The 24,993-nt window shown below is 38.2% G+C and overlaps 2 gene segments (V, D, J or C); one reads left to right on the forward strand and one right to left on the reverse strand.

The window, feature by feature from the left end:
• Positions 1-16,823: 16,823 nt before the first annotated feature.
• Positions 16,824-19,370, reverse strand: LOC129433360 (Ig kappa-b4 chain C region-like). The segment is given in 3 exon segments: positions 16,824-17,146; positions 18,883-18,934; positions 19,299-19,370. Coding segments are annotated over 3 exon segments (447 nt in total).
• Positions 19,371-19,475: 105 nt separating this feature from the next.
• On the forward strand, positions 19,476-19,947 carry LOC129433520 (probable non-functional immunoglobulin kappa variable 6D-41). The segment is given in 2 exon segments: positions 19,476-19,524; positions 19,628-19,947. Coding segments are annotated over 2 exon segments (369 nt in total).
• Positions 19,948-24,993: the final 5,046 nt, after the last annotated feature.

Raw genomic sequence — 24,993 nt, forward strand, 5'->3', positions numbered from 1 at the left:
AAGCGGTCGCATATGAAGCAGTCCGAGCGGAGTCACAGCTGCCGCTGCTGCCATATGCCCCAGGTGCTTCTGAAATTGTTTCAGCGGGATCGCGCTCTTCCTCTTGAATATATTCAGGCAAGTCAGAATCGACTGTACACGCGCTTCTGTTAGACGAGCTGTCAAATCGATCGAGTCCAGTTCCATCCCGAGAAAAGAGATTCTCTGCACGGGGCAAAGCTTGCTCTTTTCCCAGTTGACCCGAAGACCCAAACGAGCGAGGTGTTTTAAAGTGAAATCTCTGTGATCGCACAGCGTCTGACGTGTTTGAGCTATTATTAGCCAATCGTCCAGATACGCGAGAATGCGCACACCTTTCTCTCTCAGGGTTTTTAAAGCCCCCTCCACTACTTTGGTGAATACACGGGGCGACAGAGAGAGCCCAAATGGGAGGACTTTGTACTGGTATGCTCGCCCCTCGAACGCAAAGCAGAAAAACGGCCTGTGCCGGGGGAGAATCGATACGTGGAAGTACGCGTCCTTCAGGTCGATAGATGCGAACCAATCGTTTAGACGAATGCATGGAAATATGCGCTTGGGCGTCAGCATTTTGAATGGCATTCTGTGAAGTGCACGGTTCAGCGAACGCAGGTCCAGGATCGGTCGCAAGCCGCCGCTTTTCTTGGGTACAATAAAGTAAGGGCTGTACAACCCCGACCTCATCTTGGCTGGAGGGACCGGCTCGATCGCGTCCTTTGCCATGAAGACAGCGATCTCTGCACGGAGGACGTGCGCATCGGCAGCTCTCACCGCAGTGAAACGAACGCCGGAGAATTTGGGGGGACGCCGGGCAAATTGGATCGCATAGCCGAGACGAATCGTGCGTAAAAGCCAAGGCGATGGGCTGGGAAGCTGTTCCCACGCCCCCAGATACCGAGCGAGAGGAACTAAAGGCACGATTGGTGTACCCGCAGCGGGCGCAACAGAGGTGATCGCCGGTGTGTGCGTAATGGCCGCACCGACAGCAGTGTTGTGTATGGTAACACTCACCTGAGTCCGCTGCTGGGTGGGTGAGTAAGGGAGGCTCTGCTGAAGACACCTCACATCACTCGATGCACCTTCTGTCGAAGGAGGAGGAAGACGATGGGTTATGAGCCCGTAGCTGTCGCCTACCGCCTGAGAAGTTGGAGAGCGCGATGGGGTTATGAGCCCGTGCGTCGCTCTCGTTCACCTCTGATGAGTCGGAGAACGAGGGGGGGTTATGGGCCCGCTCGTGTCTCCGGCGCTCATCTGAAGACCTAGAGATGGAAGTGGAATTTGCTCTTTCTGTTAGTTTGTGGGTGCCGACTGAAAAGTCGGCGGAACAGAAAAATTAAACAAAGGATTCCCCAACCGGCCCTCCTCCGGTGGGGGGAGTGGTGCCTTCACCATCTCCCAAAGAGCGATCCCCTCCATATCTAGGTCTCCCGTCTCAGGGCTGCTTCGATCTCCACTTTCCACCCTTCGAAGCGGGCGGGGCGGGCTGCTGACGACCGGTTCCTCGCTTCTTAGAAGAGCCGCGGGGAGGAACGGAGACGGCCGCCGCAGGACGCCCTCGGCGAGGAGCAGGCTGAGGCGCCGACGATGGCCTCAGTCTGCTTCTTGGCCGCGGAGAATTGCTGGGCAAACTCCTCGACCGTCTCGCCGAACAGGCCGGTCTGGGAAACCGGAGCATTCAGGAGCCGGGTCTTATCAGCATCCTTCATGTCCGCCAGACACGGCCAGAGATGGCGTTCCTGGACTACCAGGGTAGACATCGCACGCCCGACAGCAGTTCGGAGAACTCCGCCGAGTCGTGACCTCCCGCGTGCAGGTCCCTCAGAGCCTTAGCCTGATGAACCTGCAGCAATGCCATGGGATGCATGGCAGAGGCTGCCTCCCCACAGGCTTTGTAAGCAGCACCGGTCAGCGCCGAAGACTGCTTACAGGCCCGTGAGGGGAGAGTAGGCTGGTCCCGCCAGTAGGAAGCGACACCGGCCGGACACAACTGCATCGCGACCGGCCGCTCCACTGACGGGATACCAGTATACCCCTTGGCATCTCCACCCTCGAGAGAGGTGAGGGGTGAAGGCTGAAACGGCCGGTTCCGGGCGGAAAACGGGGTTTAGCAGCACCAGACTTGGAAGGCGGGGGCCGTTGCCGGAGAAACGACACCCGTCTCCGCAAATCCGCCATAGTCATGCCCTCGCAGACGAAGCATGAACTATCACGCAACGCTGCCTCTGCGTGCTGGAGCCCCAGACACGAAAGACAACGCTCGTGGCCATCCCGGGGGGCGATGAACACACCGCATCCAGAAACGGAGCACAGATGGAAACCCATCTTTAAAAAGACGACCCCGACGGTGACACGAATGAGTGGCTGTCTTTAAAAAGACACAAAGCTCAAACGTGCTGCTCTTTTAGGGAAATCACTCTTTGTGCAAGCTGGTGAAACACACAGGGAGAGGCAACGCACTCACTCGAACTCAAGTCCTAAATTAAAGAGACAGAGAGAGAGAGAGAAAGGGTGGAGAAAAACACTGCGAGCCTCCGCTGAGGTGTCTTTGCCCAACCAACTTCAGCAAACTGAGATCTTTTTTTTCCCTTCACAGAACAGGATCTACGAAGATCAGTTTTGAAAGCTTCTCGAGAGCAGATGTCTGCCGGCTTCGAAGCAATAAAAGCTGATTTGGTATTATGCACCTGCGCCTTATATACGCACCCGGCGGGGGCGGCGCCGGCATTATGCAAATACATGCATGCCAAGTTCATTGGCGTTTCTTATAGTTCTCGAAGTAGATAGGTCACCCGCGAAGGGGTTCCCAATTCGTCGGTCACGACGTGACGTCGTAGTGACCGACTGAAAGGGAACTCTAAATTGCTGCCTTCTGAGGCAGCTTTCCAAGGCAGGAAGGCATCAAGGCATGTCCGAATTCAATGTTTGGTTTACTTCCTGTCTCCTGAGATACCTATGCATGGGCGTACATTAAGAATGTGATTGGTCGAGCCCGGTCGAGTTCGAAAAAATAAAATGGCGGCCAAGGACATGACTGGACCACCAATTTAGTGTAAATAATGGTAGATTTTCACTTTTTACACCTTTTAATTGCATTTCTAGCGAGAAATTAGTATTGTAGTTTTCAAATATGTGATTAGTTATCACAAAGGCGCTCTCTGTTTATATTTCAAACACGCTGCCTTTGAAGTGTGTCCGAAAGTCTTTCTCTGAGCTGCCTTCATACCTCCGAAGTCATTTCCTCATGAGGCAGCGAGGCAACGAGTCACTGCCTTGAGTTTTCGGACACAGCGCGTGTGATATACGCATTCTGCGAGAGCGGGGCCTTGCTTTCGCGGCTTTACTTCCTGCTCACTACTGCACAGGACTGGTCCCGAAATCGCTACTGCACAGACTCAAGACCTAAGATGTCAGTGCCGTATCATGACACTGACAGCTTCACTTTTCACCAATGGAAGAGAGTGAATGGGCATTGTCCATCTATTTTTACAGTCTATGAATCAAGTGGGCAACACATTACAACCATCACTCATATCAAAATTGGCAGAAACCTTGGCGTAATCTTTGATGACCAACTGTCCTTTACTGATTACATTACAAAGACAGCGTGATCATGTCGATTTGCATTATACAATATCAGGAAGATATGCCCCTTTCTTACAGAGCATGTCGCACAACTCTTGATCCAAGCCCTGGTCATCTCTAGGTTGGACTATTGCAATGTACTCCTTGCTGGCCTTCCTGCACAGAGCATCATACCAAACTGGTTCAGATCACAGCAGCTTGGCTCATGTAACGCCGCTCTTCATCTCTCTCCAGTGGCTACCTATTGAAGCACGTGTAAGGTATAAGACACTACTGCTCTCTTACAGAACTTTCACTGGCACTGCACTAGCACACTTTCCTGCATTCCTACACCCCATCCAGAACCTTACATTCAGCAAAAAGGAGTGGTGCCTTGTCTTGCCTTCATGAAAGGGCACTAAATCACATTCCCGCTCATTTTCCTTCACTATTCCCTGCTGGTGGAATGATCTTCCTATAGGAGTCCAATCAGCCACATCTCTCGCTACATTCAAAAACAGCTAAAAACTCATCTTTTCCGTCGGAGCCGATGATGTAGTGGACAGTGCTCCGACATATGGTGCAAACGCACTTCCGGCGACCCGAGTTTGAATCCCGGCTCGAGGTCCATTGCCGATCCCATACCCCTCTCTCTACCCTGTACTTTCCTGTTGCCTTTCAATTACTACTTTCTATTAATAAAGGCAAAATGGCCCAAAAATATAACTTAAAAAAAAAAACTCCTCTTTTCCAAATATACTTGACAAATTGATACTGATGGTAGACACATCTCTTCTATCTTAACTAACTCTTATTTAACTAACTCTCTTTCTCTCTCAACAGGTATAGTCTTGTTATATTTGTGAAAACTTGTAACTCGGCATAAGCAACTCTTATATTATTGACTCCCTATGACTCCCTCGCTTGATTCCTTATCTTTGTAAGTCGTTTTGGATAAAAGTGTCTGCTAAATGTAAAAGTGTATGTAAACTTAAATGCTCATCTTAACTGGTATTAATGATATTTCTCATGCCAACATAAACAATATAAATTTTAAACAAACAAAAAAAACAAACAAACAAAATGTTTTAACCCAGTTTAGGAGAAGAAGAAGTTTAAAGTGTTTTTTAGCAATCACATAAAAACAGTGTCATGCCAAAAGTATAATTTAAATAAGAATGAGAATGTAAGTTGTTCTTACTTTTGATGTTGTTGTGTTTCTCTCCTGATTCTGCTGTGTCTCTGTCTGTATGTGCATATGTGATTATATGATATCTGCTCTTCAGCACATCACATTATTTGGTTATTTCCTTTGAAAGTTATTTTCATATTTTATTTCCTTCTTATTTGTGTGTAGATATCCGGACGTCACGTAACCCATTTTGTTTACTCCATCATCAGTGTAAGGACAGGAGGAGCGAATAAGTGAATAGCACCAGCAGGAGTTTCATGGCAACACAGTTCACTGCACACTTTAATTCAAAAGATATATAGATGAAACATAACAGATCTCTATAATGTCTTTTTATGTGTATCGGGCCAGTTATTTTCCACATTTAAAACTTTTTTATGTCATTACAGGGTTACTGTTAAACATAAAACTCGTATTCAACATGTTGAAATAGTACGATTTGTAAAGTATAAACAGTCTGGTGGTTTAATTGTTCAATCAATATCAGCACTCAAGCGCTCTTTGCCTGCCAAAAGGGCGGATTTTAGGCTACGTGACGTCAGGAACTTGGTTTCGAGGATGTGTATGAAAACCAACGCTTGTCTACCTGAGACTTTTTTTAAGCTTTACATGTAGGCTACTTTGTCTTTCCATAACTCTTAAAATTGAGCATGTCGATATATTTTTTCACAGGCACATTTACCAATTCCAAACCACTCAATACCACTCAAAATACCATTCAAATACCATAGCATTTTTTATGTAATATATTATTGTTAATAACTGGGTAAAAACACCTTATTTTCAGGTGTGCAAAATTATTAACCACATTTTCTTTTAGATGTAAAATGGGCCAAGAAGGTTTAACTCACACTGAAAATGCATTATTAAATGTCTATGAGAAAGAAGCAATGCTATGGAAATTGTAAAAATTAGGTGTGTCCATTAGACAAGAAATGTTGATTGGGGCAACAGAGTCACAGAAAATTAGATTAAAAGAAAATGTTAACCGCAAAATTAAATTTAAAAGTGAAATAAGCTCAGGAGCAAAGCACTGTGTTAGCAGCTGAAAGGTCATGGGTTCGAATGCAGGGAACAAACTAATAAAAAAATTAAATTTTTTGCTAATAAAAAATTTAAATTGTTGGATAACAGCTTTCGGTCAAATGCGTCAATGTAAATATATGTAAATGTAAATGTCTCTGTAATCTAATCTATTCAGCATGGCTGCTGGAAGAAAGATATCATAGGACAGATGAGGAAGTTTCATCATAAATTTCGTCATTTTCTTTATGGAAGGAAGGTTTGCTGATAAAGCTGGAGCATATGGCAATAAGAGGCAGACTATAATTGGATTAAAGAATTCTTAATGGTAAGATATATTAAATAATATAAAAATCAATCACATCTTAAAGTGAAGATAGGGGATTATATATTAATTAGTAGTAAGATTATCACTTTGTTTATGTAAATGAGGAAGAGTCATATCACTCCCCCGTTAAATACGGCATACCTCAGGGATCAGTTCTAGGCCCTATCCTATTCTCGTTATATATGTTACCTCTAGGAGACATTATCAGGAAACATAACATAAGTTTTCACTGCTATGCGGATGATACCCAGCTTTACATCTCGTCGCATCCTAGCGAAACCCACCAGTTGTCTAAGCTAACAGACTGCATTAGTGATATTAGGGACTGGATGGCACATAACTTTCTTATGCTAAACTCCAATAAGACTGAGATACTTATTATTGAACCAAATCGCTCCAAACATAATATGTCAGATTACAAGTTGCCCATAGATGGCTGCACAGTGGTGCCATCTTCCACGGTTAAGAATTTAGGCGTAATGTTCGACAGCAATCTATCTTTTGACAGTCATATCGCCAACATCTGCCGCACAGCATTCTTCCATCTTAGAAATATCTCAAAAATACGCCATATGCTGTCTGCATCAGACGCAGAAAAGCTTATACATGCTTTTATGACCTCTAGAATAGACTATTGTAACTCGTTACTCGGGGGATGCCATGCAAATCAGGTAAACAAGCTACAGCTGGTTCAAAACGCCGCCGCAAGAGTGCTTACTCGCCCTAAAAAGTATGACCACATCAGTCCAATTCTGGCATCTTTACACTGGCTACCAGTTAAATATCGTATACAATTTAAAATATTACTAATCACCTACAAAGCCTTAAAGGCGCAAAAGAGGATGTTTCCGCCGACTGAGAATCCAAAGACCGTTACTGAGTTTTTTAAATAAGCGCATGCGCAAGAACAGCCTCCCTCCTTCACAGCTCATATCTAGGAAACGCCTTCCATAACTCGTGCACGAGTATTTGAACACGAGTGTTTGTTTACGGCATATGCTGTGTCGCGTCAGTGGATTCATTATGTGAAAAGATATGATAATAAACACATAAGACGTAAAGTTAGATCAGTCGACGCTACTCCCATTTCAACTAGCGTGTAGCAGCCTGGTCACTTACAACTACAGTACAAGAACAACGTCGATATACCTGAATAACAGTACAACAATAATTATTCCACAAAGAAAGAATAATCACTGTTACCTGTCGAAGAGAATTTTTGAGACCTGCGCGTCTGACACCTCTCTGTTCCTTCATTGCTCTCCAGTGTTGAAATGTTTCTCCAATAACGACTCTGGTTAGATAACATTCTTCTGACAAATTTCTCCTCTTCTCAGCGACTTAAAAACTCTTTCTTTTGCGTCCTCCTTCGGGTTTCTTCTCTTCCATGGTGCAGATTCGAGGAGGAAAGCAGGAGCGAAAATGAAAACAAACCGAAACTTAAGACGGAGTTTCATGCGCTATGCGCATGCGTCACTCGTGTAACGTTACTGGAGCGCGCACGTCTCTCCCAAGAAACGTAATGGCAGTGATTGACAAGCCAGAGGGCCAATGACGATTGCGATGATTGCATCAACGATTGGCTGATGTTTATAAGGCCCTACCTTATGCACAGATGACATATATTAATTTTATTACTTTCAGTGCGCCTAATAAATAGTCTTTTATCATTTAGTAAAGACAGTTTCAGGTAACATTGCAAAAATGTATTAAACAAACATCCTCTTTTCCACCTTTAAATGGCCTAGCGCCTTCGTATATTAAAGAACTACTATCAGAATACAATCCATCACGTAAACTGCGCTCACAAAATTCTGGTCACTTAATTATCCCTAGAATATCAAAAGTGTCTAAAGGTGGTAGATCCTTTTCCTACTTAGCCCCTAAACTCTGCAATGATTTACCAAATAATGTTCGAGTATCAGACACAGTCGATCAATTTAAATCTAAACTTAAGACATTCTTCTTTAACAAAGCATTCACATAAAATGTCCAGTAAATGTACATTTCCCGCAGTAGTTAGTTTGTCTAGAACAAAGCACTCACATACCTCATATGGGTAATATACTATTGCCGCAATAGTTAGCCTTTCTGGAACCGAGCCGACTTGAACCACTATAATGTTTGACACTTGCATTGCATGCGAACGACCCCTACGCTAATAGAATTCTGTTTTTCTCTCCCTGTCTCGTCCTCAACCACGAGGACCATGAGACAAACAGACCCAGTTCCGGTTGCTGTGAAGATCATTGCATCACTGATCCACTGGCTGTCCTTCAACGTGATGACCAGCCGATGCCCGACCAACGACCACCGGCTAAACCAGTTTAATTCGCTTACCCGCCTCCTATCCCTACCGTTTCTATATATATATAAATATATATTAATTCCTCCCAAGGGTTTTTGTCCTTCTAGGACTTTTTCCCATTGGGTTTTTTTTCCTAGAGGGTTTTTAATCCCAGGGAGAGTCAGCCAACTTTGGCTTAACTTAGCACTTTACAGTATACGTTACATTATTAATATGCTCGCTTGTACGGTTTAACCGCTTTCTCTACTTCTTATATTATCTATTGATTTCCTGTGTTCTCCTCTACATCTTCTCATGTAAAGCTGCTTTGCAACAATTAACACTTGTGAAAAGCGCTATATAAATAAAATTGAATTGAATTGAATTGAATTAAGAATGGAAATGTGTAAATAGTCCATTGCTTTCATTACTATGATTAATTGCGTATTTGCATCAATAGATAAAAGCATATGCAAATCATTGTTTGTGGATGATGGAGCAGATGGGTCAGAGGAAGGAATATGAAATGCACAGTTAATAAAAAATGCAGTCTCTTTCATGTAGAGAATTGGTCTTTTAATTGGGGTTTAAATTCTCAGTGGAAAAAAAACAAAATACGTTTTCTTTACAAACAAAAGAATGAAGATGGATTTAAAATTAAAGTTTTATAATAAAAAGCTGGAACAAGTTAAAATATTTTTCCTATGTGGTTTGACACGAAATCTACATGGAATATACGGAACATTGGAAGATTTTAAAATGTAATGAGATGTATTTCTGGGGCTGAAGGATTGGTATTAAAAACCATGAATACAGCAATACCATGAATACAGCAGTGCTACATTATGGACTTATTGCATACAGATCAGCATCCAACTCACAATTGTATATTGAGGCAAAGTATGGCCAAATACACAAATCTGGACTTAAAGAGGCTGTAGGGAAAAGGATATCAGACCAAGTCTCAATGTTTACTGGAGAATTGTTAGCATATTTTCAAATTCAAGTCGCCTTGCTGCGGCCTTGATGCTAAACAGTCAGAAACTACACAAATATATTAAATAATATTGCATCTATAGCATCAGACAAAAAATATGGTTACATTTTTGTGGTGTCAGGAAATGAGGATGCAGACAAGCTACCAAAGCTGGTTGGTATAAGGGACGTATACAGTATGGATATAAAGTGTAGTAAAACAGAAATTCAAGGGATAGTTTGCCTAAAAACTACATGCATAGTTAGTTATTATAATAGTTATTTTTGTTTTGTAAAGTTCTAAATATTGATATTATTGTGTGTGTTTCAGACTATACAAGTTAATGGATTTTGTTCAAGTAAGATAAACACACAGTTACAGAGCTTTTTTATGTAAGCAATAAGGTACGAGAGGCTGTGCTGTAATGGAATAAGTAACGGCTGAAGGGCGTTGTTAGGCACGACGCGAAGCGGAGTGCCTGCAACCCCTTCAGCCGTTACTTATTCACGATACAGCACTTGCCTCGAGTACCTTATTGCTTTTATAAAACGGTTACCACACAATATTAAAGTAAAAAAAAATATTAGTGCAACTTTCATTAAGTTAAATCAATAAAAGCATTCCTTCCGCTAGAAAAATAGTCCCTGACTGCGAACAACAACATGAAAGCTCAAATAAAAACAACAAACTGTTCTCAGACTTTGGCTGTTTCTCAATTCCAAGAACGCAAAGAACGGACTTGCGTCCTCGTGGAGATCGGTCTTGCCTGGCGACCTTGGAAGAACGAACTCGGAAGTTTTGCCGCAATGACTTCTGGGGCGTAAAGCGATTTCAGCAAGTCTGCACTCGATGCATCCTCGATATCAAGAACACATCCGGGTATTTTCATGCGTCCTCTGTCCTTGCGTTCTTGAGAATTGGAATGAACTTCGACCGTTAATGATGACGTAGAGCGAGGACACGAGGACGCAAGATCGCTGAAGAACGCATATTGAGAAACAGCCTTTGTCTCATTATATGTTTATGTGTTGCTAAGGGTGTTGCTAAGGGCGCAGTGATATGAAATAGAACCGTTGGGTGAAGCGGTCATAGCAGTGTTTTATTGTGAATAAAGCACACCTATTGACCAATCAGAATCAAGGATTGGAACTAACCGTTTTATAATTATAATTAAATTTTTTGTTGTAATTGTATTTATTTGTTTAATTCTGTTGTTTCTTGATGTCTGAATGTGCTGGTAAGTTTATGACGATGTAGAGGTATGTGATGAAATCTAATTTGACAGTGCTTGCTAAGAATGGGACACACGTAAGCAAACACTGCGTTTACTGTCACCCCACCCTTTTGAGTGGGGTGCTGAAAAGCTGATGTGCACCTTCAAATTAATATAACTCTGGCATTTTTCAACTCTAGAAGCCTAATCTTGGGCTTGTTCTAAAGAAGACAATGTAAAGATTTTCACTGATGTTTCTGGAAGTGAAAATATTTAACAGAAAAAGTGTTATAGCAGTCTAAATTTATTTTAAGAATTAAAAATAATGCAACATATTCATTTGATAAATAAAATGATGAAAATGTAAATATTTCACAAAAGCAATAATGTAAACATGAGTCCATAAGTCTAATTTTAAGTTAAAATCACAAAAAATGAGGTTTGTATAAACCTTTTAGTGGTTTTACCAACAACGGCCACTATGTGTCAACGGTGCTGCATACACTTGTCACAAATTAATACATTTGAAATATGAAAACTACATTCTTAGAGCTTTCCAATGATATATATTTAAAATTATTATAAATTGTTTAAAGATGTTGTATACAAAGACTACTGCATCACAGGATTAGTTTTACTGTAAAGCAAGCTATCCGCTAGCACTCCTATTTATCTCAATGGAAATTAAAATGAAAAATAATATGAAAATTAACTAATCTGATTTGTAAAGCTGCATGTAATATTATGTATTTATTATCTTCACCTGCCCATATACTGTAGACAAGCTGGTTGGTTATTTAAGTTGTTTTATAATTTTCCCCTTGAAACATTGTGCTGCCTGCATGTCATCAAGGTAACTTGGCTTAGGTAGCGTGCACCAAAGCTTTTAAACGTGGCTGAAAATGCCTGGAGGACGCCAAATGCCAGCTGTTTTTTTCAGCCAAGCGCTTTGGTTGCTGTGATACTTGAGCTGGGAGCCGGTTGCTTGTTGTGATATTAGTCCCGCCCTTTCATCCACTGTGATTGGACGGCCGTGTGAGAACTTACATTGACAAGCTGAGCTTTTCATCCAGAGTTGAATATTTTTAGACCACAGCGTGGAAAAAATGGACAGCTGCTGGCTGTTTTGAAAAAGCTTACATTGGGGAAAAAATATACGCCGGCCATGGGAGTAAACACTCCATATTTATGTACATTCTATGCTTTGCCCACCCTGTTTTATAAAGGCCCACCCACTTGAACATTTCTGGCTTCGCCACTGCATGAGATAGGACTGATTGTCATCGATCTAAATATGTTTGATCTGTGATAGAGGAGTTCAGTAGAGATGTGTGAGATCTGAAAGTGTGGCATTAGTTGAATGCTTGGGTCTCTGAAAACAAACATCTCAGACACACACAGGACAGATCTTCTAAAATCAGCATGGAATGAACAGCATATATTGACAAAGATTTTTATTCAAAGTTTAATTTGTAATGCCTCTTTAATTAAGTTGTGCAAAATTTAAATTATAACATTTGTATTAAAATTGTGTTTCAGCTGACAGATTAAAACGAATCATATTGTTTTAAATGTGGAATAAAATATGTTGTACAGAGTCTGTGGACTGTGTGCATATTTTCCTGCAAAGTTTTCTTGTAAATACTGTTTGAATTAAAAAGCATGTTTAATACTCAGTGTAGGAAGAGGTCACTGACTATCAGTGCCGCTGCTAGCCATTTTGGTGCCCTAAGCATAATTCCTTTATAATGCCCCCCACCCCGACCCTAAGAAAAAAAACGTTTGTTTTTGCCAGTTTAATTTTTTATTGCCAAACATATAACTTAATAGCAGAAAGTAAAAACTTTAGCCAACACCCACTACACATTTAAAAGTGCAAACTTTTTATAGAATAGCAAAACAGAAAAATTACCAAATTTAAATTATCAAAATAATCCAGACATGTTTTTCCCAAGTACAATGTCACTTTAAATAAATTACATTAAATAAACATCAATAAGTAAACAAGAATACTCAAAATTCTTAAATAAAACAAAGATTCAGAGAACTAAGTGTCACAGTAATGTTTGCTTCATATCATGACGTTTTATATTTATATATATAAGAGTGATGAATTGTAACATGTGCACTGACTGCTAACGTTAACTTTTACTGAGAAAGTGTTAACCACCGTCACGTCAAAATAAACCACAAAATAAACTACTGCTCAATATCTAAAGAAACGTAGTGAAGAAAGTAAAAACTGCGCCAGTTATTTGTAAAATGCATATGCATAGGTAATGTTTTACAGTAATGTTTCTCAATTTAGCTTGCACTGAAGTTATAACAACATAGTTTGCTAAACATTAATATCAGCACAGCAAGTTCGAGGCGCATTACGATTAGCAGCAGCTACAGCTGCAGCCCTTGCGCATTTCCCTTATTTAGAAGTGAATGATTAAACATGATGGACTTACCTGCAAGTAATGCACGGGCATCATCCCGCAGTTTCTTCTTTTTTTTTCCGATACTGACTCCTGCTGTCTTTTCGGGGACATTTCCAAAAGTTGCCTTCTGACTGGCCGTTTCTATATCCGAAAGTTGCAGCCTGCGCGAGGTCGCATATGCAGGCTGCATACGTCATCAAGCTTTATTTCAGTTAACTGAACATTACATTAGCAAGTCATAAGCATATTACAACAATTTACGATTAACTAAGAATAATAGTTAACTTTATAATTGTTAATATTACGAAATAAGAAAGTTTTGATGACGTATGCAGTCTATAAATGCGACCTCTGGAGGCTGCAGCCTTCGGATTGAAAAACGGCCTCTGTCAAACTTCGTCAGGCGCCCGCGCGATCAACCGGCACGGACAATCAAAGGCTGGGGGGCATACTTTCTAGACTAGAGCCATTAAATTATCTCGTTCCCCCTTTTTTGTAACATATACATGGATAAAAAGGGCCTAATAATATTTTTATAGGCTAATGAAATAATTTGAGCATTACATTTTTTTTTCATTAGGCTATTATTTTTGATGCCCCCTCAGCACGTGGTGCCCTACGCACAGCGCGTGATGCGCGTTATGGGAGCGGCGGGGCTGCTGACTATGTTCAAAAGAAAAGTCTGTTCCTGTAAATGATGTAAATGAAGTGAGAGTGAGTTTGCATTGTGTTGTCATGCTTCAGTGATGTGTGAGTGTTTATAGTGCTGTGAGTTTAACACTTCATGACTGAGATCAGAACAGAACAGAATCTTCATCATCACACAAACCAAAAGAACAACAATGACTTTCATCATCATCTTCATCTGGACACTCACACACTGAAAAAACGAACTTTTGGTGTAGTAATATTTATTAGATTAACTCTCATAATTTCTACATAATAATATTAACATTTATTGAGAACTAGATTTTCCTAAGTAAAATGATGATAAATACACAATTAATTCATGTAAAAAAATGAACTGTGTGGGAATAGTAAGTCTTATTAGATATTTTCTTGTATTATTTAACTGTTTTATAGTCACTGCACATAGTCCTAAAATAATTAAGTAAATTTTAATCAAAAACTTTAGCTTATCTTAGTTCATTTTACTTAAAAATATTAAATCCATTACACTAAAAAAAATCTAAGTAAAATTTACTTACATTTATTTGCACATGTTGTAAGGAATACCCACAATTCTTTGCGCCTGAATATTTTTATTTTTTAAGCTTTATCACAGAATAAGAACTGATAAGAACTTTAACTACTTAAATATTTGTTAGCAAAATGTCATAAAGGCTTAAGCTCTTATATTATTGATGTTGTTTTGTTGTAAATAATAATTTTGTGAAGTCACCGTTTAGGTGATCAGTGTTTCTTTACATGAAGCCTGTTCAGAACAGTGTATTGTAATTTTCTCCACAGTGCTGATAATGCATGTCAGAAACACAGTTTGTGTGCGTTTCTGTTCCGAATCAAGTTTATTCAATGACTGACTTCTTGTCAGTCATGAATTGTGTGTTATAATGCCATTTATAACACTTAAAAGAACTAGGTCCATATTAATATGTTAAAGAAAATAACAAACAGAAAATACGATTTATTTAATATTATTAGGACAGCAATGCTTCAATTTTTTAAAAAAACCTAATAGACTTTACCTAAACAATTAAAATAAATCTAACTTCTAAATAAAATAATTAAGTAACATTTAATTAATTATTTAACATATGTTTTATCATGCAATTTTAAGTAAATTTTATTTGATTTTAGTAGGTAAGTTTTACTTATAAAAAAGCAGTAAATTTTACTTAAAAAAAGTTCGTGCAAATTGTTACGAGGATTTTTTTAAGTAAATTTTACAAGTTGTTTTTTTCAGTGCAGTCTTTACTCAAGGTTTGTGTTGTAACATTTTTATCATCATCATTAATTCATTGAAGAGTGAAATATTGATTTGTTTCAGTCAGACCCGGCGCCAGACACAAATTCACGGACGGGCATTTCATTTTTCAGGGGGGGGGGCACAAATTAGAGCAACGTCACGTCACTACAATGCATAATATCATTAATTATGAATTAAATGCACAAAAAAGCGAGGAAGAACTAACATACCTCTCCATTAACGCAATACAACGGAGAAGTCGTAAAGATTGGACCTAGCTTACTGAAGCAATCTAAACACAAATAAAACACGTCACAGGGCTCGACATCAACGCTTGTCCGGTTAATATCAGAGACAAGTGGATTTTTTAAAAGGCCAAGTGAAAGAGAATTTTACTTGCTCGACCAAACAAATAGCCTAGTCTGATTAAAAACGCCAATAACAATCACCAAAACAGGATAAGTTAATGATTCTGCATCCTTTAATCAATGGCGACCGAAAGTGCATAATGTAAAAACGCAAAGTTAAACAAATAAGCACAGCAAACACAAAGTGTGTTAACAAAGTGGGTTAAACGTACTGCGGTAAAAATTTGTTTTTTTTTAATAACATGATACAGTTAAGCAGCATCACATCACGGTTGAAAATGTGACAGATTTAATGACAGTTCACTAAACAAGCAATTAATATTAAGCCACTTACATTTTAGATGCAATGTTTACTGTTTTTGTTGTTTCAGCAGCGAAAATAGTGAAAGATAACAGCAGAACCATAACGTGTCAGTCTCACTGCAGGCAGCACTCAATCGTGTCTTAACATTAAGTGGTGGTGCGCTTAGCAAACAACCAAACATTTCCGCGCTCACTACTGACAAACCAATCAAATTCGTTTAAAATATATATTTTTTAAATCAGACCAAACACATTTTTATTTTTATTCATGAGTTATATATGTACAAAACATTAACTTTTAATTAATAAAAGTGGCCTATTGATAAAAACATGAAGCTGGTGAACAGGTGAAGGGAGACCGCAGGTTCGTCCAGGGCGGGCACTAGTGACTCACAGGGCGGGCCCGGCCCCCTAAAGCCCGCCCATGGCGCCGGGACTGGTTTCAGTGTTGTCTTATATTTCATTCTTGTTGTTTCTTTCAGTGTGTAGAGGACAGTATACTCTTACTCAGAGTCCATCAATAACAGTTCAACCAGGACAACAAGTTCAAATAAACTGCAAAATTAGCAGTTAATTTATTTTCTACTATTATTTATTTAAATGACAACTTTATAGATAATTATACATTTAATTGATTATTTATTTTTTATTTTTTTGATAGTCCTAAATCGAATCATTACGGTTTTGTCTGTCTATTAATTTCAGTATTAAAACAGATACAACATGGATGATTACTATTATTATTGTACTACAGTTAAATTCACGATATTAAAAAACTGATGACAATCACTCATATAGAGAAACATCAGTCAGTATCATTCAGTAAACAGCTGTATCACAGATACTGAAGGAGTCACATGAGAATAACTATCAAACTAAACACACCAATCCCTTCATGTTCAAGGTTCTTCATTTCATTTGACTGACAGTTATGTAAAATTACTTCATCTGCAGGTGTTTTCATGCTTCATTGAGTCAGGTTTATTTATAAAATGTGAGCTTTCATATTCAAAACAGACAAAATGAGTCAAAGACATAAAGATAGAATCTGATTTTATTTGATGAATTGTCACACAATCATGAGTGAATGAATAAAGCAGACATAGACTTGTGTTGTTTGTGAAAAGAGATGTGAGATGAGAGAGAGAAACACAGTTAGTCTGTTAGTCTTGATGTGAGACAGAGGAGAGAGTGAGTGGATCTACTGTGAACACTGATCTCTCCTCAATTCTCCAGTGACTTTATCACGCTGGTCTTTCTGTGTGAGCTCACAGCTGACTGAGATCACTGAGCTCCACTCCTGCTCAGAGAGAGTCAGACTGCTGCTCCAGCTGTACAGACCGTCCTTCTCCAGGAGAGCAACACTGCTGTACTGAGACCTGCTGCTGATCCCGTCCACCTTCCAGTTCAGACTCCAGTCTGAGGGGAAGCCCTTGTTGGCCACACACATCAGTGTTGCTGCTTGCTTTGTGGAAATCTCTTCACTGGACGGCGGCAGGACGCTCACTTTAGGGGGACTGTTGGCTGACAATCACATCAATAATCAATAACTCACACAAGAAAGATAAAATAACTTCACTCTCTCTGCGTTAAACATTAAGTAAGGAATAATTGACGACGGGCCATTGAATTATAAGAAAATAATGCATACCCAAGGTGCAATGTGGCACGACGCGAAGCGAAGTGCCGTTACACCGCGGGTGTGCATTATTTTCAAATAATTCAAAGGACCGGAGTCAATTATTTCTCTTATATCACGGTTACCACAAACATTGCTCTGGTGCCAATTTTTTTTTTTTTACATTTAAAAGGTTATGTGTGCGGTTTACAGAAAAATAATCAACACCCATGGAACATTTCTTAGCCAAGCAGAATAAAACATTCAACAGGCCCGTGGTATAAAGATCATAATAATAAATTAAGTTTAGATCTCCTGAAGAATTTTGAGTTTTTTAATCATATAGCTGCATTAAATGGCAAATATCACTTTTGTCATGTTCATCTGAAGGCTTTGAATCACTAAAATACTGTTTGTTATGCTGCGTTCCAGGCAGGTTTTTGAGCCCGTGAATTATGACTTCAAAACCACGACTTACGACTCTGAACTGGGAGTATGAGTTCCAGGCAGCCTGTAACTCGTGTTTTTACAACCTTCTAACTGTGAAAGTGCAACGGCAGTCAAACCCGTGACTTCCCACCCGTGAACTCGTACTTGATCGATGTACTCCCAGTTCAGAGTCGTGGTTTTGAAGTCGTGATTTACGGGTTACAGGTTGCCTGTACGGCAGCATTACTTTAATGAAAATATAAATGAAAAAATATAGAGGCTGTTTCATGGACAGGGTTTATATAAATAAAGGATTAGGGCTTAATTATATAAACACACTTTATACCTTATAATAAACTTTACTGGCATGCACCTTGAGACAAAACAATTGCACTGATATGTTAAGATATTTCAATGAAACTGTTTTCAGTGAAGACAGCTCAAACATACATTTTAGCATGGGACAAAACTTAAGCTTTGTCGGGAAAACCGACCCATATTCATTATTGGGAAAGAAAATATTAAGAAAAGTGACAGTGAGTTAAAGTCCTGACAGTTTTTGTGTAATAATGTATATACATATTATAAATAATATAAATAAATAATATTCAAATAATATTTTTAAAGAATAAAAGTTTAGCATACACTTAAAAATCATATGTAACATTAAGTCTTGCACCTTATAAGGATTTTTAACTTGGATTTTAGTCTAAATTAAATTCTAGTAAATATGAAATCAATCACATTGCAAACAAACAGCCGAATAAACATCTGTTTTAAACATTTAACAAAATTTTAAACAACTGCAGTCTGTTTATCTAACTTACTGTTTACCAAATGCTATAACAAAATATTTTTGTAACTCATTTAGTTTTAATTACACAGCGAATATAAATAAAACGTAGCTGCACTTTGTTAACGATAGTGTGAGCATAAAGAAAATAAGACTAAATGTTGAGTTCATATAAATGTAAAAAATGAAAAACATTTTGAGTTTGAGAAAATCCACAAACTTCAAGTATCTATATGTACAAATGATTAAACACAAACAAATATTAATCAACATTTCTGGGTGCTCTTGTATACACAAAATCTTTCTAATACAAATAAATATGATATAAAGTACCTCCCATTTATTGTTTTACACCTGATGTATATATTTAAGAAAACAATGATCTACTGTATTAAAATTATTATTGTATTATTTACTTACTGCCAACATCCAGTCTGGTGCCGCTGCCGAAAGTCCACCACAGTGATACAAACTAATAGAGCGACTGTACAAAAACCTCTACACACTTGACTGAACACAAACTACAGCAGAATATACAACACTAACATCACACAACACAAACAAATATTGTGAAAATCTCTGAATGATTTAAGGTTAAGAATGCTAAGCACAAAACTATTATAAAATCTTTTTATGTTTGTTATCAATGTATTTTCTCCAGTTTTCTCTCTGTATCATTTACTTCTCATTTATTTACTTGTGTTGTGTGAACACTGCATACACAGCTTTAGACAGATAAATGTTGAATATTTTGGACATTTGGTTTTACTTTTATTCAAAACTTTATATTTATTTAATATTTTATTGTTATTAATATTTTCAGCATGCAAGTATACATTGAATAATGATAGTGTAGTAGTCTGTATGAGCAGAAGTTTCCTGTCGTCTTCTTTGCATTGTGTTGTCATGCTTCAGTGATGTGTGAGTGTTTATAGTGCTGTGAGTTTAACACTTCATGACTGAGATCAGAACAGAACAGAATCTTCATCATCACACAAACCAAAAGAACAACAATGACTTTCATCATCATCTTCATCTGGACACTCACAGTCTTTACTCAAGGTTTGTGTTGTAACATTTTTATCATCATCATTAATTCAATGAAGAGTGAAATATTGATTTGTTTCAGTGTTGTCTTATATTTCATTCTTGTTGTTTCTTTCAGTGTGTAGAGGACAGTATACTCTTACTCAGAGTCCATCAATAACAGTTCAACCAGGACAACAAGTTCAAATAAACTGTAAAGTCAGCAGTGCAGTGCATGGTGGTAATCATTTAGCCTGGTACTTACAGAAACCTGGAGAAGCTCCTAAACTCATCATAACATATGCAACAAGCCTTTACACAGGAACTCCATCAAGATTCAGTGGCAGCGGATCAAACACAGATTTCACTTTGACCATCAGTGCAGTTCAGACTGAAGATTCAGGAGATTATTACTGTCAAAGTTTACACATACCGAGTAGCTGGGTGTTGACACAGTGATAAAGAGTGATACAAAAACCTCTTTCAGTCAGACTGCACAGTGACTGAACTCATACACCTGACAGATACTGCAGATGATGATGGTCATAATTTATTTAACTTACAGCTGATTTATTTTGTATTATAGTATATTTAAATAACAACATTACAGATAATTATACATTTAATATGTATATTTTTATAGTTATAAATCGTATCATTAATTTATCTATCAATTTCTGCTGTGTTAAAGCAGCTTCAACATGGATGAATTTTATTATTATTGTACTACAGTTTAATTTTAACTGTTGATAATCACTCACATCAGTAAGTATCATTGACCACATTTGCTTGAACCCTCACAATGTGATTATAATGGGATTTTGGAAATATTGTGATTATACTTCATGTATAAGATTAAAAATGTAGGAATTATTACTTGGTCACAACTCCCATTTCCTGTCCTGTGCCATCTGCATTCCTGTGCTCACTGATCAAAGACAGCTTCAGATGATCATACAACACAATAACACACAACACTGATCAGAGGAAACACACAAAGTTCATCAGTACTTATGATGATAAATATAATTTTTTTTAACAACCATTCATCCAAACTGCTTTTGCATATTGATGCCACACAGAGTGCAGGAGCTTAAAATTATTTTACCATATGATCAGATTTTAGGTTTAATATCAAACTCATTTATTCTTTATTTGCTTTAAACCCCCCATTAAACAATGAAGCTGTTAAGAGCACAACATACACAGACTCCTTAACTTCAAATGAGAATATAAGAGAGCAAATTATTTTTCTTTGTTCTTGTAATTCAGTAGAAAACAGCACGACAGCAGATCTGATGATCTTTGAATAATTATGACCAGATGCAGCAACAGGTGATGTTTGCAATGACAACATTTCTTCAATGAGTTCAGTGTTCATACCAATGACGAGAACAAAACTTCATACTTTATGAATTGTCTAGCACAATCCATTAGGAAACTATTCAATGTTTATGAGAATTATAAAATGGTATGCAAATAACTTCATAACTGACTAATGCCTTCATTTATGAGAAGTGAAACTGGTTGGTTTCAGTTCAGATGATTTAACAATCAAACAGTGAGACTGGGAGTGTGAAGTGAAAATCATATTTACATTGTCAAGCAAAAATCCACCGAAACGCAAATTTATGAAAACAGTCTTTGAAAATTGTAAAAAGTTGGAAACGTCAATTGAAGCAGGGTGTTCATGCCAGGTGCAAGTTTATATGACTTATTTTTAACACTAAAGAAAAACTGAAGATTTGATCTTATTGTAACTTGATGCGGTGGAGGATGAATGAAACATTCGATGGATGAATATAATCAACAAATAAACTTTAATTATAAACCAATAAACTGTAAATGCAAACACACACATAACATTTGACATTCAACCTCATACCACGCTACAGAGGTAATAGACTGCAAATTCTTTTCCATATATGTGGAATATTGTCAAGTCATCATGCCACACTAAAGTCATATCTCTGTGGAGGAACATCATTTGGAGGCCGGCATGCTAGCATACTTAAAGACTTCAACTCTACAGCTGGACAAGTTGAAATGCAAGTTCTGGGTTTGCTTGGTAAATTTCTGACTGGACCCTGGATGACCAAATTCTACACTGGTGCAGATGACCAAACTGATTACATTAAATGTATTGAAATTATCAAAGAGACTGTGCAGAAAATGACAGATCAACTACGCTCACCTGCTGAATTCCTGACTTGCACAACAGACCTCTTTGGAAATCAGTTGAATGCTTCAGACAAAATCCTTGAGAAATTGCATCAACCACCAAAAGACAAAGTCATGTTCACTCAAATGATGGAAAGCTGTCTGAGAGCAATAATTTAAGTACTTGATAAACAGTATCAACAATACTTTGTTGATACATGGACAGTGACGGAGAAAGTAAAACAAGAGACAGCCTCGGCAAGATCACATAACATGGATGCTGAAGAGCTGATGGGGATGTTTAGTGCGCTGAAGAAGAAACTTCAAATGCCACCATCTGTTACTTGTCCTGTAAAATGTGAGAACGGCAAAACAACACTGTGGACTATTTGGACAGTTTAGAGAAGGAAAAACAAGAGCTAGTCATCAGGAAAGCAGTGAAGCTGGGGGTCATACAAAGAAGAAAGAGGAGGAAGAAGCAAGAAGAGCTACAGGAGGAATTGAATGAACGTCAAGCCACAAAAGAAAGGAAGAAAAGTGAACAAGAATGGAAAGTGTTAGAGAAAAACTTTGAAGAATTAAGTGTAGACAAGATCGAGGAAGCATTTCTAGAACTCCCAAAAGAAAAAAAATGAGCTTGATCAAGGAGTTGTTGTGTGGTAGAGGGGTGGGGCATTTATATGTCATGCGTGGGATTTGGGTGCCGGCAGGGTAATTTGTTAATGGGAAAACTCAAACTTTCCATGCTAAAAAAAAGAAATACACTGTTGGGCCATGAGTGGAGAGGTGTATGAATTTGATGTACATGACACTGATGTGTCCATCTATGCGATAGCAGCAGATGTCATCTTGGATGACTTAGTTGTACAATAGCCTGTTATCAACTCCAGTATATTTGTCATACCAATCATTCATTGTTATGAAAAAATAAGTATAAATGTATATTTGCATTTTAATGGTGTATAATTATGAATTCATAAAGTTGTCTTTGCTTGTATTGTGGGATTTATGAATATGAAAGAACGCTTATTAATTAGTTATTTTTAATTGTTTTCGGTCTGATGTCCATTCCGATAAAAACAGTAAATATTCATGAATTAATCTGAAAGAACTATTAAAATTGTACCGTCTGTTAAAATTTCATTGCAAATATCTGATGAAATGAGAAAGTTACAAGAAAAAACATGTAAATAAATAGCTTCTGTTGACATCTATATATAAATTTTTTCATTTCTAATATTAAAATTATCATAACTTTCTCAATCCTCAATGGATTTTTACAATCTATATATCTTTGTAAAGGGAAATGTCTGCTTTGTCTAGTCAAATTTTAAGCTTTGGGGTTTGAAAATTTTGTCATCATACCTATTCACAGCATTCCCACAGCTGCTCTGTTGCTCATGACGGCCAGGATTTCTTGTTTCTCAAACTGAGAGCTGCATCCTCGCAATCCACTGTGTAGTTTTTTGAGTTAATTCTCAGCAAAAAGCCATCTGTTCTTTCAAAAGTATGTGCTTATTCATGTGTAATTACTACCACAAACTAATAAAAGTATTATCGTAAGTGTAGAATCTGCTATTTAAAATAAATACGGGCGAGTCGCTCGACTGGCTGAATCGATGTTGTGCCTCCATCTTTGAAATACATTAGCGGATGAGGGACATTCCTGAAATTCAAGCTCCGCCTTTCCCACTTTCAGACTACACTCACGCTGGCAATTATTCTTAGTTAATTGTAAATTGATGTAATGTGTTTATGACTTGCGAATGTAATGCTAAGCATGGTTATGCATAACACTTGTTAGTGTAAACGAGCATTTGGTTTAATGTGTTTGAACAGTCACATGCTGTCTCTCCGCCCATTTATGTAATCTGAGGTACTGAGATAAATGTTTTACATCTTTTATGACCTCTAGCATGAACACACAGTGTACAGCGCTATTTTTAGCCTTTCATTGATAAAACTAACACGGCTGATCTGCACGTCTTTCGTAGTTTCATTTAACAAGCATGTTAAAGTTCCCCTCAGTAATCTGGAGAGAAGCGGTCGAAAGTGGACAAAAGAGACGGATTTAAATACCAAGTGTAAACGTGATGTGTCTCTCTCGTCCACTTGTGATCCGATCGACGAAAACACATCTTAATACCAAGTGTAACAGCCCCTGGGATATTTTTCCTTGCGTCGATGAGTGTGTAGCTACATTTATTGTTGCATTTTGTATGTTAAGCGGACATATCATGAAAATCTGACTTTTTCCACGTTCATCATAAATCTGTGTGCTATGACGGATCACAGGCAAAGGACATTGCAAATTGTTCATTATTTTTCATTGCTTTTGCTTTGTACTGGAAGCCATGTTAACCTTGGCATAGCACAGCCACCGTACGAGTTAAAACATGCTCCGAATGGGGGGGGCTAGAAGTTATATTCAGTTGGTTGTCATATAGAATTTCACCGCTAGATGGGAGTAGAAACTACACAGTGGAGCTTTATGAACATTATTGAACTTGACAGGTGGATATTTCAAGAGATAAAGGAAGATTTCTCTGTGAAGTCAGCGGATGTCTGGTATGTTCGGTTGTGGCTAAAGAGCTCATCTTTAATTATCACTATGAGATGTATGCAGTTATACAATAAATACACATAATAAGTCCATCATACAGCTTAGGACAGATACAGAAAATGATACAATGCAGTTGCACCTGGCCATCTACCTGATCAAAAATGAAAGACTCAACAACCTTCTACATATCCTCCATTCTCCAGTTCTGAAGCTCACGTGCTCATTGCAGACACTTTTGGCAGTGAAGAGAGATCATCATTCTATCAATGGAGAGACAAATGAGTTTCATATAGATGAAAAATGCATAATGGACAAAAAATCTATTACTGAGAGTAAATCACAGTAATACACACAATTAAAATAAATCTCAAAACTTTGTCATGATCATTGTGCACAGATTTTAAATGTTACTCTCTATATCATCATGTTCCAGTCAATCTTTATCTACTTAAAATGATTCTTCTGTTCTTCATATGAGCATAATAAACAGAAAAAACTGCAGCTTTACACAAATTGTTTTAAAAATGTGATCTGTTCAATGAGTTTTTACTCTGTTTACTACCTTATATTTATTATTGGCTGTATAATAGTTTAATAGCACAAGTTGCTTGAAATCCTGCCCACTTCTTTGCATTGTGTTGTCATGCTTCAGTGATGTGTGAGTGTTTATAGTGCTGTGAGTTTAACACTTCATGACTGAGATCAGAACAGAACAGAATCTTCATCATCACACAAACCAAAAGAACAACAATGACTTTCATCATCATCTTCATCTGGACACT

Source organism: Misgurnus anguillicaudatus, unplaced genomic scaffold (assembly GCF_027580225.2).
Source record: "Misgurnus anguillicaudatus unplaced genomic scaffold, ASM2758022v2 HiC_scaffold_57, whole genome shotgun sequence".
NCBI classification, from domain to species: domain Eukaryota; kingdom Metazoa; phylum Chordata; class Actinopteri; order Cypriniformes; family Cobitidae; genus Misgurnus; species Misgurnus anguillicaudatus.